The 17,087-nt window shown below is 37.5% G+C and overlaps 1 protein-coding gene across 13 annotated transcripts in view; it reads left to right on the top strand.

Moving 5' to 3' along the window:
• SLTM (SAFB like transcription modulator) overlaps window positions 1-17,087 on the top strand; it is a 54,577-nt gene that overhangs the window by 18,012 nt on the left and 19,478 nt on the right. For 4 of the 13 annotated variants that reach the window (XM_054667598.2, XM_001172600.8, XM_016928293.4 and 1 more), the window contains exons 4-8: window positions 1,882-2,079; window positions 2,957-3,004; window positions 14,289-14,316; window positions 15,641-16,109; window positions 16,724-16,773. In XM_054667598.2, coding sequence (XP_054523573.1) covers window positions 1,882-2,079; window positions 2,957-3,004; window positions 14,289-14,316; window positions 15,641-16,109; window positions 16,724-16,773 — 793 coding nt within the window. The remainder of the gene's footprint in view (window positions 1-1,881; window positions 2,080-2,956; window positions 3,005-14,288; window positions 14,317-15,640; window positions 16,110-16,723; window positions 16,774-17,087) is intronic. The other 9 variants (XM_063795082.1, XM_001172590.8, XM_054667599.2 and 6 more) reach the window with 5 other exon arrangements.

Genomic DNA, 17,087 nt, shown 5'->3' with positions numbered 1-17,087 from the left:
GCCTTTAAGTTTTGGTATTCTGTTACCCTTACTATATATCTTCCATCAGGTTTGTTCCTTTGTTCCTATTTTCTCCAGTTGTCTTCACCAGTAAGTGTATGATTAAGCAAAGATTATCCATAAGCTGTAAAAACATTGTGACTCAGTAAAAAATCTTTTACTTTTCAAATTTGTTTCTTTCAGCTCTTCAGTTTATAAAAATGTTACAGTCATTTGAAATGTCCTAAGGAGATATATACATCTATTCAGAAGAACAATAGTACTGTCTCTTATATGTGCCACAAAGGATGCTTTTGTGTTATGATTAAATAAACCTGGTCATAATGTCTAAAAGAACAAGGGAACTTTTTTTTTGTTTTTGTTTTTGTTTTTGTTTTTGTTTTTTTGAGATGGAGTCTCGCCCTGTTGCCCATGCTGGAGTGCAGTGGTGCGATCTCGGCTCGCTGCAACCTCCACCTCCCGGGTTCAAGAGAGTCTCCTGCCTCACCCTCCCAAGTAGCTGGGATTACAGGCTTACCGCACCAGGCCCGGCTAATTTTCGTATTTTAGTAGAGACGGGGTTTCACCATGTTGGCCAGGCTGGCCTCGAACTCCTGACCTCATGATCCGCCCGTTGGCCTCCTAAGATGCTAGGATTACAGGTGTGAGCCACCATGCCCAGCCCTAGGAGCTTTTTAAAAATTCTGTTTAAAGATATCTTCAGTTTATTTTTGGAAGTATCAACATATGTGATATATTCTATAGAAATTAAGTGAATATATTTTTCTCATCTCCCACAGTTGATAATTTTGGAATTTATACAGTAATGGTTGGTAAATATCACCTATTGCCTAAATACCAGAATAGTATAGAAATTGCTTCTGTAAATAAGTGAGGAGATTGGTCAAAGTTGGCACCTTAGAATAGGTGAAGTTTCCTTGGTAACTTCCCTTGATCTTTCTTGCACCTATTCTTCTGCCATAATACAGCCATGTACTCCATTTTCAACCCCTCACGCTCCCCTACTCATACTGTAGTACATTTGGTCAAACAAGAGATCCCCTGCTCCCCAAGGACTCCACCTTCCAAAACAGTCATATTCTCTATGCCCACCTCTCACTAGAAATTTCCGTTTCCTCACTGCAGTTCGGCTGTGAATGATTAGTAGTCATGCCTCTGCCTCTTTCACCTTTTAACCCAGAAACCTTTTCTTAAATCTGCTGGATTTACCGTAAGAACAGGAAAAAAGGAAGTAATGTTTATTGCTTTCACCCCTTTTCTCTTCATTTAATCAGGAAATTAAGCAGATTGCTGATTTTGTTTTCACTGAAGTACCATATATCCATAAACTTTGAAGGACAAACAGATCCAATCCCAACCTATGTTCCCCTTCCTAATTGACATTTGGCACAGTGGTAGATTTCAAAACAAATACATTTCAATTAGTTATTTGCATATTTTTCAAGAACAGACATTGATGCAGCAGTTGGGAGTTCTTTATTATTAGAAATAAACTTCGTTTTAATGTATAAGACTTCCGAAGTCTTTGAAGTTAAATCAACGTATGGCACATGGAAAAATGAAGCCGTATTTTTTGGACAGCTTCTAGAAGCTGGCTTGGTAAATATTAAATAACTGGAATTTAGAGCATCTCTAGCAGCAATTTGATTAGTGTGCATTTTAGTGTGAGAAATTTGAGAACTCAGATTCATGTTTGATGATCTTGGTATTAGACCTATTTTTAAAGACACAGTAAATATATAAGGTAAAATGAATGAACTTTGGGAATATTAAAATATGATCAAATTTGACACATTTAAAGGTGTAAATTACCAAAAACGTTTGGTGGATAGCCCACGCTACTTTGCCTCTAGTTGTACCAAATTTTCTTACCATTAAAAGGACTGTGAATTGGAGAATCAAGAGGCACATGAGCAAGATGGAAATGATGAACTAAAGGACTCTGAAGAATTTGGTGAAAATGAAGAAGAAAATGTGCATTCCAAGGAGTTACTCTCTGCGGAAGAAAACAAGAGAGCTCATGAATTAATAGAGGCAGAAGGAATAGAAGATATAGAAAAAGAGGACATCGAAAGTCAGGTCTTTAGCCAGTTTTTTTTAAAACATGACACAGATAAATTAAGTTTTAAATAATAAAAAGTATTTTTTTCTAGTTCAATTTGGAAGTCTCAGAATTTTTAAAAGATGTGTTACTAAAGCTACTTATAAGTCATCTAAAATCCTACCACCTTAGGCAACCTTTTAAATTTTTGCTTATTTCATATAATATATATTTATACATAGTTGTTACAGAGTAAGTTCCTATTTATTCTGTATTTTCACGCGACGTATAATTTCATAATTTCCCCATAATTTATTAGACTGCTTTCTACATATCTAATAGACACTCCTTTAATTTTGGACATTTTAAGTTTTAAGGCTTTTTTCCTACTCCACGATGAATGAATGTACCAATTTCATTCTGGCATTGCCAACATTACTTGGTGGTAGGGTTTTTTCCCCTTAGCAAGTATAAAAGGTTACTTTAATTTACATTTCTTTGGTTATATCAAGGGTGGGGAATTACTTATGAAAGTTTAATTTTACAGCAGATAATATTTCAAATATTTTCTTTGAAATAGACCATTTGTCCTGCCTTGAAGTATGTTAGTACATTTTAAGAAAGTCAGTGGGTTAAGGAGTCAGTGCTGTTAGTATTCATGCTTAAAACACTTCCCTTCTACCTACCCTAATAAATGAGGGGCTCAAGAGAAATATTTCTAATTCTCTAGCGACATGGCTAATTTTTTTTGGCATAAAAAATATAGTCTGAATATTAAGCATTGATTTAGTACCCATGGTATCGCAGATATTATACAGAACACAAGGCAAATGATAATCAGGTGTAAGCATAAAAGCATTCTCACGTTACCCAGATATTTTATAAAGCAAAGCTATTGTATACCCTTTTACTTAGGAAATTGAAGCTCAAGAAGGTGAAGATGATACCTTTCTAACAGCCCAAGTAAGTTTACATTTAGTCCTATGAATTCGATATTGTGGGTGGACGGGCTTGGAAAAGGAATCTTATTTTGACTTCATAATTCTTTAATTCATATAACTGTCTTAAATTTAATACTGAGTTATTTACGTGACGTACACAAAGTACCTAAAACTATTGGCAAGGTCGGGCGCAGTAGCTCACGCCTGTAATCCCAGCACTTTGGGAGGCCGAGGCGGGCGGTTCACGAGGTCAGGAGATCGAGACCATCCTGGCTAAGATGGCGAAACCCCGTCTCTACTGAAAATACAAACAATTAGCCAGGCGTGGTGGCGGGCACCTGTAATCACAGCTACTCAGGAGGCTGAGGCAGGAGAATGGCATGAACCCAGGAGGTGGAGCTTGCAGTGAGCCGAGATTGCACCACTGCACTCCAGCCTGGGCGACAGAGTGAGACTCTGTCTCAAAAAAAAAAAAAAAACTATTGGCAGCTGAAATTTTTGTTGCCAGAAAAATAATTGGAGTTACTATGAGTTTCCTGTCATTTTCAGAGTTTTAGAAAAAAGTCCATCCTTTCTGTAAAACCTAACTCTGGTTACTAGTCTTTTGAGAAGTCTACATTCTTCTTGATTTTTTTCTTGTCACTTGATATAAAATAAGTCATTTAAAAGTACTAATATCCTTTTCAAAGCTTTATTTGAAATTTTGTTAATGTAACACTCCTACAACAGGCATAGTCTAAAAATGATTAAAAATTTCTAGAAATTTACTTGGGGTGTGTGTGTATTGAAAATGACTGCACTTCACTGTGTAACAACGTGTTGCTGCTATATGTGATACACATAGTGTACATTTTAAAGTGACTTACAGATGGTATAAGCAGACATCTATAGATCAGTTTCTACATAAAAATTATCCTTTGTCTTTTTCTCATATCTGTGACTAAAGAACCCTTTGTTTTTGTGTCCTTAATTTTTTATTTTTATTTTTAATCTTATAAAAACCAGAGAGGGTTTGGTGGTTTTGATCTGAGTTGGTTTTCATCTGATAAATGCATGCATCCCCCGTGAAGGGAGTCAGCGCCCATTGGTATGTGTTAGCTCTAGAATTAGCACAGTTACCCAAGTAGGAGAGGATTATGTCCTCTTTAAATGGTGTACTTTCAAATAGAGATATGGGTTCCTTTGTTTACTAGATTCAGAAAAAATAATGATGAGGTCAGTTATTTCCTCTGGGTAGTATTTCCTAGAAGAGTACTTGGGCTTGTGTTTGTGGACTACTTAGTTGATTGTCTCAGCATGCTTTCTTTTCTGCAACACTCTTGCCTTTGAAATGCTAGTGAGCCACAAATGCTTCTGAGGCTATATATTGCCTCTCTGTCACAGTGGAGGAGAAGTTGTATTTTGGAGAAGAATTGCATTTCTGGGAGAAATGTTGCTGATCATTTGGAATATTCAGGAAGGAAATATTAGAATGGTGAAAGTCTGTAGGCCTGTCCCTAAGTACATTGATTTCCTAGTGATAAAGAATCTATGAGGGGCCAGGCATGGTGGCTGACACCTGTCATCCCAGCACTTTGGGAGGCCGAGGCAGGCAGATCACAAGGTCAGGAGTTGGAGACAAGCCTGGCCAATATGGTGAAACCTGGTCTCTACTAAAAATACAAAAAATTAGCCAGGCCTAGTGTTGGACACCTGTAGTTCCAGCTACTCAGGAGGCTGAGGCAGGAGAATGGCTTGAACCTGGGAGGTGGAGGTTGCAGTGAGCCGAGATTGTGCCACTACACTCCAGCTTAGGCAACAGACCGAGACTTGTCTTGAAAAAAAAAAAAAAAAAAAAGAATCTATGAGAAAAATTAACTCTCAAATTGAGAGAGTACCTTTTCTAGATTACTGATTTGCAAAAAGGGGAAGTCGAGGTCTTTATATTATTTGGCAGCTAGATATTAGCTTCTGTCAAGGACTACTCCTATAGTTTTGCACTTTGTGAGTTGCATGAAGGCATCATATCTAAGGATCCCCACTTAAATAATAAACTTCATTACGAACAATTTTTAAACAGATGGAAATATATCTGAAGGAAGAACAGTTATGTATTTCTTATCAGGGAGCAAGATTTTGCCATATTGTATCAAAAGATGAGGTTACATTTTTAGAGAAGTTTTCTTTAAAATGACCTTTTTCCTCTTTCTAAATAATGTCTAGTGGAACATCTAGAAACATAAATGTATCTAGGTTCCATTATGATCTAATGCTTCTAAACATGCTTACTGAGTATACTACTATGTGCATTCAGGGATACTGCATAGTGTAACAATCACCTCGCTTCAGCTGTTTTCAAATAATGGCCAGTCTTATTTTCCCCATGCCTCTGTTTACTTTCTCCCTTTTGCATTATTTTGAAACAAATCCAAACATATTTCCCTTGAAAATTTTCAATATGTATCTCTAAAAGAGAACTCTTATTTTTTATATTAGCACTCCTAAAATAAAAATTTTAATATTATGAAATATACAGTTAGGATTCAAATGTTCAATTTTCTGTAGATTTTTCGTCATTATATCTTGTTTAAATCCAGATACCAGTAAGATCTGTATGTTGTGATTGATTGAAATGTTTTAGGAGGTTTTCCCTTCCATCTGTTTTCCTCTTACTATTTTATTTGTTGAAAAAAGCAACTTGCTTATCCCATAGAGCAAGGGTTGGCAAAAACAGGCATCTCATGTAGTTTGCCAGTTGCAGCTATAGAGCTTCCAAGGCCTGGATTTTGCTGATTACATTCCTGTGGTGGTGTTCAACATATTCCTTTGTTTATTGTATTTTTTGTAAATTGTTAAGGTGGTTGTAGCATCTAGAGGCTTGCTCTCAGATTCAGCGTTAACACCCCACTCCAGCACACACACAGCCACCTCATAGGTGTAGTACTGTATTCTTCTATTTGGATGCACATAATATCTGGTTGTCTTTTTGTGATGGTACCAATCATTGATGATTCATACCCAATTAGGGGTTGCAAAGGGATGCTATTCTAATTCTATCATTCTTCTTTATTGGTTGGACTGTTTCTAGAAAGAGAAACTTTCCCTTATTTACTATTTGGTTACCCAGTGGTATCATTTACACAGGAAAGCCAGGATATATGTTTGATTCTTTCCTTTTTATTTACCAATTTTCAGAATATTGAGCTGCTTCACTGGCATCTCTGACAGTGGCCAGTTAGTTCTTAATTTTTCCTTTTTTCCCCTTTAGATTGATTTTGAATTCATGGATTTGAATATATGTAATGTATTTTGGTCCATTGCAGTTATTATCCTTAATGCTTAAATTGTTCCATATAGTGAGAGCCTCATCAAGTTGGCTCTTGAGTCTTCTCAACATGATCCTAGTAGACTTTGATTGATTCCTTGCTTGCTGGTATGTAAAGATGTGCCATTTCCTGCTCTAGACCTATAATTAGGCATTTCTTCTTTATAGTGGTAAATGGTATTTCAAGACAACAATCTAGGTGGTGGAGGTGTTCGCTACTACTGAGTTGTTCATTGTTTCTAGGTCTTTTCAATGTACAATGCTAGAGAAAATGTTGGAGTTGTTTTCTTTGTTTTTGCTTATTTTTACTTTTAAGATAAAATAGACCTTCAATTCATACGGTACTTCCAAGATAACCATTTATGTCACGGTACACATACAACAACTTTAGAATGATTATACCAACACTACCACCAATGTAGTTAGTGAAAGTAATTTAAGATTTTTTTAGACATATTTTTTGCAAGGGTGTTTCCCTCTGGGGATGAACAAATCACTGTGTTTTAAGTTCTTTCCATTCTGTATGGTTGTATCACCCACTGATACATATCTAGGTTGATTTGTTTCATTTATTTTCAGTATTTAGGTATTGCTTTTGAAAGTTTAGTCTGGGCTGGGTGTGGTGGCTCATGCCTGTAATCACAGCACTTTGGAAGGTTGAGATGGAAGGATTGCTTAAGGCCAGGAGTTCGAGACCAGCCTGGGCAACATAGTAAGACCCTGTCTCTATAAAAAAATTTTTTTAAATAGCTGGGTGTGGTGGTCTGTGCCTGTAGTCCCAGCTACTCAGGAGGCTGAGGCTGGAAGATCACTTGACCCCAGGAGGTCAAGGCTGCAGTGAGCCAAGATCACACCACTGTACTCCAACCTGGGCAATAGAGCAAGACCCTATCTCAAAAAACAGTAGAAAATTTAATCTGGCTGGATGCAGTGGCTCATGCCTGTAATCCCATTACTTTGGGAGGCTGAGGCGGGCTGATCACTTGAGCTCAAGAGTTCGAGACCAGTCTGGGCAACAAGGCAAACCCCCATCTCTATAAAAAATACAAAAGTTAGCTGGGTGTGGTGGTGCACACCTGTGGTCCTAGCTACTCAGGAGGTAGACCGAGGTGGGAGGATTGCTTGAGTCCAGGAGGTTGAGGCTGCAGTGAACCGTGATTGTGCCACTGCACTCAATCATGGGCAACAGAGCAAGACTCTGTCTTAAAAAAAAAAAGAAAGAGAAAGAAATTATGTATATGTACACACGTACACACACACACACACACACACACACACGCAGCATGTTTATATAGGGATATGTCTATTTCAGGAGCCAGTCCTCAGGCTTTGACTAGAAGTTAAAATCTTTAGGCATTAGCCTCTAGGAAGTTATACTAGGTAGACTTTAGTTCAGATTCTACTTCTATTAGTTAATTACAATATTGTGATTGTGGCAGGTTCTCTATTAGTCAATTTCTACGTCTATAAAATGATTATAATTCTTACTCAGTTGATATAGGGATTAATCATAGATTCTGATGTAGTGTATGTGCAATTAGTAGTCATTTGTAGTGTTGTTTTACTAGCTTGAATATACTGCTTACTTGAGAAGTTTCTGGAGCTTTTTCTCTAAAATCTTGTTTGCTAATACTTTAATTTTTTTGTTGTTGTTGTTGAGACCTGGTCTTGCTCTGTCGTCCAGGCTGGAGTGTGGCGACGCGATCTCCCCTCACTGCAGCCTTGACCTCCTGGGCTCAAGTGATCACCGCACCTCAGTCTCCTTGTAGCTGGGACTACAGGCGTGCGCCACCACACCCGTCTGACTTTTGTATTTTTTGTAGAGATGGGGGTTCGCCTTGTTGCCCAGTCTGGTCTCAAACTCCTGAGCCCAAGCAATCCACCCATCTCGGCCTCCCAAAGTATTCGGATTACAGGTGTGAGCCATCATGCCTGGCTTTAATATGCTTTTATTCTTAAAAATTTCCTCTAGTTTCAAGAACCTCTTCAGTCTATAACATCATGTGTATTCCTTTTTCTATTTGCCTTTGCCCCTAATGTTTCAACTAACATGAAAAATCTTACTTTTTGTCATATAAAAATCTGTATACCTCTCACAGCCAGATTCACCTCTTATCTCCTCCACAAAGCTTTCTTTCATCTCTCTCTTTTATGTAGTGCTTTACTATTCACAGAGAGCTTTTTATATCCATTACCTTACTCAATCCTTGATATATCTTATATGGTTCACATGTGAACTCCATTTTATAGGTAAATTCATCTAGATAGATGACATATCACAGAGTAAAACTATTTCAGTGATAACGACAGGGTAAATACTTAGGTGTGATGATGCCTAGTCTGATATTCTTTTCACTAAATAACTCCACACTAGGAAATGTTTTCTGAGTTCTATCATACTTAACATAGTGCCAAAGTTAAGTGCTTCAGATACATGAAAATCAAGCAGTTAGTTCAGTCTTTCCAGCTAAAAACAGCAGTCTTACACTACATTTATTTAGTAAATTCATTCAACAAGTATTTTTTGAGTACTTATGTGCCAAGCATTTTGTATTTCCCATGATGTTTAGCATATTCCCCGATAGGTAAGTAGTGGTTTAAAAGTTATTTTGAAAGTTTGTTTTAAATGTCAGTCTGAATACAGTGTTTACATTTCAAGCCAGGGGAAAGGAGGTCTTCTTGCTTAGCCTATACATGTACATATATCATAAGATAACCTATGGGGAGTAGTAGAATTGGATATGTAGTAAATACTTGGTTCACTGAAAAATAAGTCCTAGGCTTGTCTTTGTCTCTTAGTAGTCATTGCTGCTTCTAGGATGAAATGAAAGTAAATAAAGGAGCTTTATGTATTTTAGCATTTGACTAAGGATTGCACATCCCACTGTGAAGATAAACAACATGAGTACTTACCTTGTAGACATTTGCTTCATCTTCATATGTGAAATTTTTTTTTCAAGACAAACTTGAGTGGTTAATTTAAAAAGATGCTTTACATTTGACAAATACATGTTTTACATTTACTTGCTATATTCCTCATTTGGAAAAAAAATCTGTTTTCAGTGGGAGAAATTGTTTTCAAATAGTTGCATATCATGTCTGTGCATATATACCATTTAGACAGGGAAAGTTTCCCATTGTATTTCTTGGTTTGTTTCCTTATTGCAAGTATTTTGGATTCTTATTTAGGACTTATGGTTAGTGCTATGCTTGCTGCACATACTGCACAGTAAAATCAATAGGCATTTACATGTGGTTCATCTTTTCTACTTTACCCAAGTTGTTTTTGTGCTCCAACCACATTGTAATCAGTTTTGTTTTCTAGAAGCTGGGTCAGGCCATTTCCTACCGGCATATAAGTGTATGTCATAAAGTTTCCCTTTAAATTATGAAACCCTTCAGAAGACATGCTGAATTATTAAGATAAATATCTAAAAATTCTCCAGCAAGTAAGACAAACCTTACTAGTTACTTTAGCAACTAGAAATAACATTATAATTGACAGGAACTACAATAGAATACAGTTTTTTTTTTACATCATAGTATTTTTACTATTTTACTTTTAAAAATAGCCAATAATTTGGACATGTTATGTTTTTTTCTTGAAGCTATCAGTTTTGCATCTCTAAAACAATAACTTGGAAGTGGTGTGCTCTTCGCATCTGAGGTAGATAAGGGGAGTCAAACTGCATTCTTTCTTAAAAAATTATTTATTTTTTTAAAATATATTTTTCTAAAATAGAGATAGGGTTTTACTAGGTTGCCCAGGCTGGTCTCAAACTCGTGGCCTCAAGCAAACCTCCTGCCTCAGCCTCCTAAAGTGCTGAGATTACAGGCATGAGCCACCACGCCTGGCCACATGTTGCATTCTTTAAGTTAATTTAGTCTGCTTTAAATACAAGCTCAGGTGTCTTCAGTTTATTTATTCCTTCAACAAAAATTACTAAACTAAAAGAGAATGTGAAAGAAAAAGATTTATCCATAATTCAAGCATAACTCATTCTTTCCTTGCTGTCTCTGTCTACCATTCCACCCAAGTTAAAGCGTTTTTCTTTCCTTTCCAAATATTGCAAATTGGACACATAATGCTTAAAAGTAATATTCTAGTAAAACAATTTATTAAGACATTCTTACAGGCTGGGTGCAATGGCTCCTGCCTGTAATCTCAGCACTTTGGGAAGCCGAAGCAAAAGGATCACTTGAGGCCAGGAGTTCAAGACCAGCCTGGCCAACATGGTGAAACACCATCTCTACTAAAAATACAAAAATTGGCCGGGCATGGTGGCTCACGCCTGTAATCCCAGGACTTTGGGAGGCTGAGGCAGGCGGATCATGAGGTTGGGAGTTAGAGACCATCTTGGCCAACAAGGTGAAACCCCATCTCTACTAAAAATACAAAAATTAGCTGGTCGTAGTGGTACGCACCTGTAATCCCAGCTACTTGGGAGGCTGAGGCAGGAGAATTGCTTGAACCAGGGAGTTGGAGGGTTCAGTTAGCCGAGATCGCACCACTGCACTCCAGCCTGGGAAGCAGAGCGACACTCAGTCTCAGAAAAATGAAACAAAACAGACAAAAAAAATTAGCCGGGTGTGGTGGTGCATACTGGGAAGGCTGAGGCATGAGAATCCCTGGAACCCGGGAGGCAGAGGTTTGCAGAGAGCTGAGATCGTGCCACTGCACTCCAGCCTGGGCTGATGGAGTGAGACTCTGCCTCAAAAAAAAAAAAAACAAAAAAAAAAACAATTTTTTTAGAGCACAGTATAATGGTCTTAGATAGTGATCGAATTTACATTGTTATCAATTGATGATTACTTGTTCTGGACTATTTTACTTCTTAGCTTATGGCCGAGCTTTTTAGTATTTTTAGTTTCCTTCATGTTACTTTAGTTGTAAAATAGTCATTCCCTAATTGGCACACTTTAACTTAGTCCAAATATCATTTATTAATAAAATGACTTCATAGAAATTATTGTTGGCTGGGCGTGGCGGCTCATGCCTGTAATCCCAGCACTTTGGGAGGCCGAGGCAGGTAGAGCACCTGGGCTCAGGAGTTCAAGACCAGCCTGGGCAACATGGTGAAACCCTGTCTTTGCCAAAAAAAAAATCAAAAAAATTAGCCAGGTGTGGTGGCATACACCTGTGGTTCCAGCTACTCGGGAGGCCGAGGCCAGAGGATCAACTTGAGCCTGGGAGGCAGAGGTTGCAGTGAGCTGAGATCACACCACTGCACTTCAGCCTGGGTAACAGAGTGAGACCCTGTCTCTCACACACACACAAGTTTGAAAAAGAAAGAGAGAGAGAAAATACTTAAAAAAAGAAATTATTATCCAAATGTACTTTTGAGCACATTGTAAAATATTTGACATTTTAAGAAGTGCATGCTTTTATATGAATCTAAAATTGTATTATAAATAAGCTGTTTAAAGTTCTACGTACATTTCCATTTTTTTCGTCTTTTTTCACTAAGGTTGTCACTCTGTAAAGGCAGCAATGCTCAGTGTTCGCGCTGTACCAGCAGCATTAATTTCACCTGGAACCTTGTTAGAGATGCACATTTTTTTTTTTCCATTTTAATCTTTTTATTATTATTATTATTATTATACTTTAAGTTTTAGGGTACATGTGCACAACGTGCAGGTTTGTTACATATGTATACATGTGCCATGTTGGTGTGCTGCACCCGTTAACTCATCATTTAGCGTCAGGTATATCTCCTAATGCTATCCCTCCCCCCTCCCCCTCAGATGCACATTCTTAAGCCTCATTCCAGACCTTCTGAATAAAAATCTGCGTTTTGTTTTAACAAGCCCTCCACGGGATTCTGATGCATGCTCAAGTTTGAGAACCACTGCTCTAAGGCTTTGTATGTGGTAATTTCACAACAAGCTTCACATCACCTGACTTTAAACAGTGTACTTCTGCTTAGTTTTCTAAGCAGAAGTTATTAAAGGCCAGGCACGCTGGCCCACGCCTGTAATCCCAGCACTTTGGGAGGCCGAGGTGGGTGGATCACCTGAGGTCAGGAGTTCAAGACCAGCCTGGCCAACATGGTGAAACCCCGTCTGTACTAAAAATACAAAAATTAGGCTGTGTACGGTGGCTCAGCTTGTAATCCAAGCACTTTGGGAGGCTGAGGCGGGTGGATCACAAGGTCAGGAGATCGAGACTGTCCTGGCTAACATGGTGAAACCCCATCTCTACTAAAAATACAAAAATTAACTGGGTGTAGTGGCACACGCCTGTAGTCCCAGCTACTTGGGAGGCTGAAGCAGGACAATTGCTTGAACCCGGGAGGCAGAGGTTGCAGTGAGCCAAGATCGCACCACTGCACTCCAGCCTGGGTGATAGAGGGAGACTCTGTCTCAAAAAATAAAAAATAATAATAATAACAAAGTAGCTGGGTGTGGTGGCACGTACCTGTAATCCTAGCTCCTTGGGAGGCTGAGGCAGGAGAATTGCTTGAACACAGGAGGCGGAGGTTGCAGTGAGCTGAGATCATGCCACTGCACTCCAGCCTGGTGGACAGAGCAAAACTCTGTCTCAAAAAAAAAAAACAAGACAAAACAAACAAAAAAAGTTATTAAAACATTTGGTAGGGCACAGTGGCTCACACCTGTAAATCCTAGAACTTTGGGAGGCTGAGGCAGGAGGAACGCTTGAGCCTGGGAGTTCGAGACTAGCCCGGGTAACATAGCAAGACCTCGTCTCCACTTAGAATTAAAAAAAAAATTCGCTGGACATGGTGGCACACATCTGTAGTCCCAGCTACTCAGGAGGCTGTGGCAGGAGGATCACTTGAGCCCAGGGGTTGAGGCTGCAGTGAGCTATGATTATGCTGCTGCACTCTAGCCTGGACGACAGAGTAAGGAACCTGTTTAAAAAAAAAAAAAAAAAAACAATCAAAACATTTCTTAAGCCAAGCGTAGTGGTTTGCATCTGTAATCCCAGCTACTTGGTAGGATAAGGTGGGAGAATCAGCTTGAGGCCAGGAGTTCGAGACCGCCTGAGCATCAATAGCAAGACTTGTCTCTAAAAAATAAAATGATTCTTTAATTTTTTCAGTTATTGAGATTATAATGCATATTACTTTATTCTTTATAGTCTTATATTTGGGAAAATGTTGGTTCTATGTTGGTTTGATTACTTCAGTGATGTTTGCATTATTTGCTTGGTAGAACAAATTAAGCTTCTCCCTTGCCTTTATGACTCTTCTGTTTTTAAGCTAGCACATTCTTAATTTTAATTTTAGCCAAACTGTCAAATATGTTAAAATTAAAGTCATATTTTAAAAATGTGAGGGTTAACTTGTTTTAATTACCTGTCACACAAATACCATTTTAAAATTGGCTTTGCTATTGGTATATGTGTGACAACTATGAACTTTTTTTTTTTTTTTTTGAGACAGGGATTTACTCTGTCACCCAGCTGGAGTGCAGTGGTTGATATGAACTCATTTTTAACACATTAAAAGAATGAATAATTTGAAACTGACCTAGTAACTGTTCTTCTAATGTCTGATATACTTAAAGGGGAGTATTGTTTGTTTGTTTGGTTTATTACTGTGTATTCAAGCACTTGAAAGTTACGTCTACAGATTATACTTTCTGGTACTGTTTTGAATAGTATATCTTAGCTAAGAGTACCTGTGAACTGAGTGACATAAAATACGTCATCAGGTCAGCCTTCTTATTGACAGCTCTTTGATATGAGGAAGAATTGGATTATATAAACTAGTTTTGAATAGTGAAACTAATCCAGTTTGTTATTTATGTACTCATTGATAGATATAGCTGTTTTCTAAAATGTACCAAACTTGTGCCACATATCTCTCTACATGGACTCTGGTTCTGATTGGAATAGCCTATTTATTTGTTAGTGTTAGGTATCCCTAAATAATATCATTAAATTATCCACCAATTTTAACTTGGCTGATTTTGTACTATTACTAAAATCTAGTTTTATGTGAATTCATTTTACATTTGATTATTCTTTGAATTTCAGGATGGTGAGGAAGAAGAAAATGAGAAAGGTATGTTTGATGCTAGAGTTTAAAAATTGCTAAAATTTAGAAAAACAGTAAATTATGTAAAAAGCACTCCTTATTTGAAATCTTATTTTTGAAATTAGTTTATTTTCAAATTTATCCATTTAGTGAATTAAGTTAGCATCTTGATTTTATTTTCCAATTGGTTTTAATTTTCTTTTGAACACTAAAGATATATTGCAACTTAATAGTACATATCAGTTACTGTAGTGAACAATGCTATTTTTTATTTAACCCAATTTTAATTTTATTTTTAAAATAACTTCTGGTATACGGTAAGTTGATTAAATTCTTAAGACTGACACTGCAGTAACTCATGTGTGCTTATTGGAGTCCTAGTGCATAACTCACAGTGAATTTTACAACTAGTCCTAAAAATGATGAATGACCAGGAGACTGACTTTGTGTTTGCTGCTTAGAGAAACTTCCATACAGTCGTCTGACAATTTTAGTTTAGACGAGCTGTCTCATTCAATACAATTACAGGGGCAACAGTAGCAATACATGTGGTCAGTAGGAGGTTATGGAAGAGTCCTTGGACAGAAGTCAAAGGATCCTACTTTGGACTAGAAAGGACATGGAGCAGGGTTAAGCAAGGCAAATAAAAAGCCTAGAAGCAATGATGAAATGAAGCTACTGACTGAAAATCTCACATGCCCGAAGCCTTTCTGTTTTGGGGGAATGCAAGACATCTTTGAAAACGGTAATTGCAGACTGACTGGACAGGATGAAGACTGGAAATAACCAATTTCCTGAACGTCACGGAGCAGGAGCATCTTTGGAGCCTTCTGTACCAGTTTTCCCTATGAATCCGGACTACTCAAGCATTGAAGAGTGGAAAAGATGGGGCCCTGAAATACTCTGAAGACTGATTGATATCCTCAGACTGTTACCTGTCAAGAAGTCACCATGGGAGTTCTGAAGGTCACTAGGGTTCAATCCCAGGATAATTCCAGCATTGAACAACAATCTGCACTTTTGTCACTGTCACATGGAGGAACAAAATCTTCCATATGCCATTAACTTATAACCAGAAATGAAGAGCTGGTATCTTCAGGATGGAACCATTTTCTCACTATTGTTGTTTGGTGTTTGTATGTAGAGATCATTTTTTCCATGAAGAATAAGTGATCCTGGGTAAAGGATGGTTTATGTTAGTTAATACCCTTGTGTTTTTTTTTTTTTTTCCCTAACCTTCCATCAGTGCTAATAACTGGCTTTATATTTTCTAGGTCCTATTCTAGCTTATGAATATGAAATTGTTTAAACTTCTTGTTTTGCCATATTTATTCCTGTTAAATCCTCTTAGATATAGCAGGTTCTGGTGATGGTACACAAGAAGTATCTAAACCTCTTCCTTCAGAAGGGAGCCTAGCTGAGGCTGATCACACAGCTCATGAAGAGATGGAAGCTCATACGACTGTGAAAGAAGCTGAGGATGACAACATCTCGGTCACAATCCAGGCTGAAGATGCCATCACTCTGGATTTTGATGGTGATGACCTCCTAGAAACAGGTAAAAATGTGAAAATTACAGATTCTGAAGCAAGTAAGCCAAAAGATGGGCAGGACGCCATTGCACAGAGCCCGGAGAAGGAAAGCAAGGATTATGAGATGAATGCGAACCATAAAGATGGTAAGAAGGAAGACTGCGTGAAGGGTGACCCTGTCGAGAAGGAAGCCAGAGAAAGTTCTAAGAAAGCAGAATCTGGAGACAAAGAAAAGGATACTTTGAAGAAAGGGCCCTCGTCTACTGGGGCCTCTGGTCAAGCAAAGAGGTTTGTTTTTCTATGTCAGTTCTTTACGATACTGAATTCCAGCATTCAATAAGATCACTCTACATTAAGGGGGTGGCTTCAAGAACATGTACAGTAATTAGTGTCTTATGATCCTGCCTATAATATTTTTGACCGTCATAAGTTACTTTTAAAAATTTTCAAGATCTTCATAATAATGCAGTGTGTTCTACTGATTGCATTGTCGAATGTCAGCATATATTTGGTTTTTTTGTTGTTTTTTGTTTTTTGTTTTTTTTTCAAATTGACAATTTTTTTGTGTTTTATTTTTTAAAATCCTTGTGATGATGGTTAATGAACAACTATCAGTTCTAAGAACACAAAATGAAGTCAAGTCCCAGTCCTGAAATCTGGAGAAGATGGCCATATTTCCACTGAATAGAATTGTCAGAAAATCTAGATCTTCAGGCATCTTGGGGAAAATCAGTGCAAGAATCCTCAGGGAGTCATTTGTTCAAATAACCTAATCTAGGCCTTTGGAATTGTTAATTTGTATGAATAGCACTAGTTTGAAATATAGTAAATATCAAGCTGTTCTGTTTTGGGTTTGTTTTTGTTTTTGTTTTCAATTTTCTTCTGGTGATTTGCCTCTTTAGCTCTTCAAAGGAATCTAAAGACAGCAAGACATCATCTAAAGATGACAAAGGTAAAGAATTTTTTTCCCTATTTATTTCAGTGTTGACATTGCGTATTTTCATTAAAAAGTAGTAGTTGCGCGGTGTTTTCTTTGACATTTAGTCCTTAAAAATTTTATTGACAGACTAGAAACTTGAGATGGTCTTTATATAAACTGTGGAATTATATATATTACAGAAAACTGATTGATGTGTTACTGTTTACTTACTTTGTAAACTGGTATGGGGTACGTTAAAAACCCATTAGCTAGGAAACACTTACCTGGTGTGTTCTAAGGGACTGTGTTGAATATTAATAGATACTTTCTTACATTATAATTTCAGA

Source organism: Pan troglodytes, chromosome 16 (assembly GCF_028858775.2).
Source record: "Pan troglodytes isolate AG18354 chromosome 16, NHGRI_mPanTro3-v2.0_pri, whole genome shotgun sequence".
NCBI lineage: Eukaryota > Metazoa > Chordata > Mammalia > Primates > Hominidae > Pan > Pan troglodytes.
Note: the sequence above shows the minus strand (reverse complement) of the source record. Positions and strands in the feature narration are given on the sequence as shown.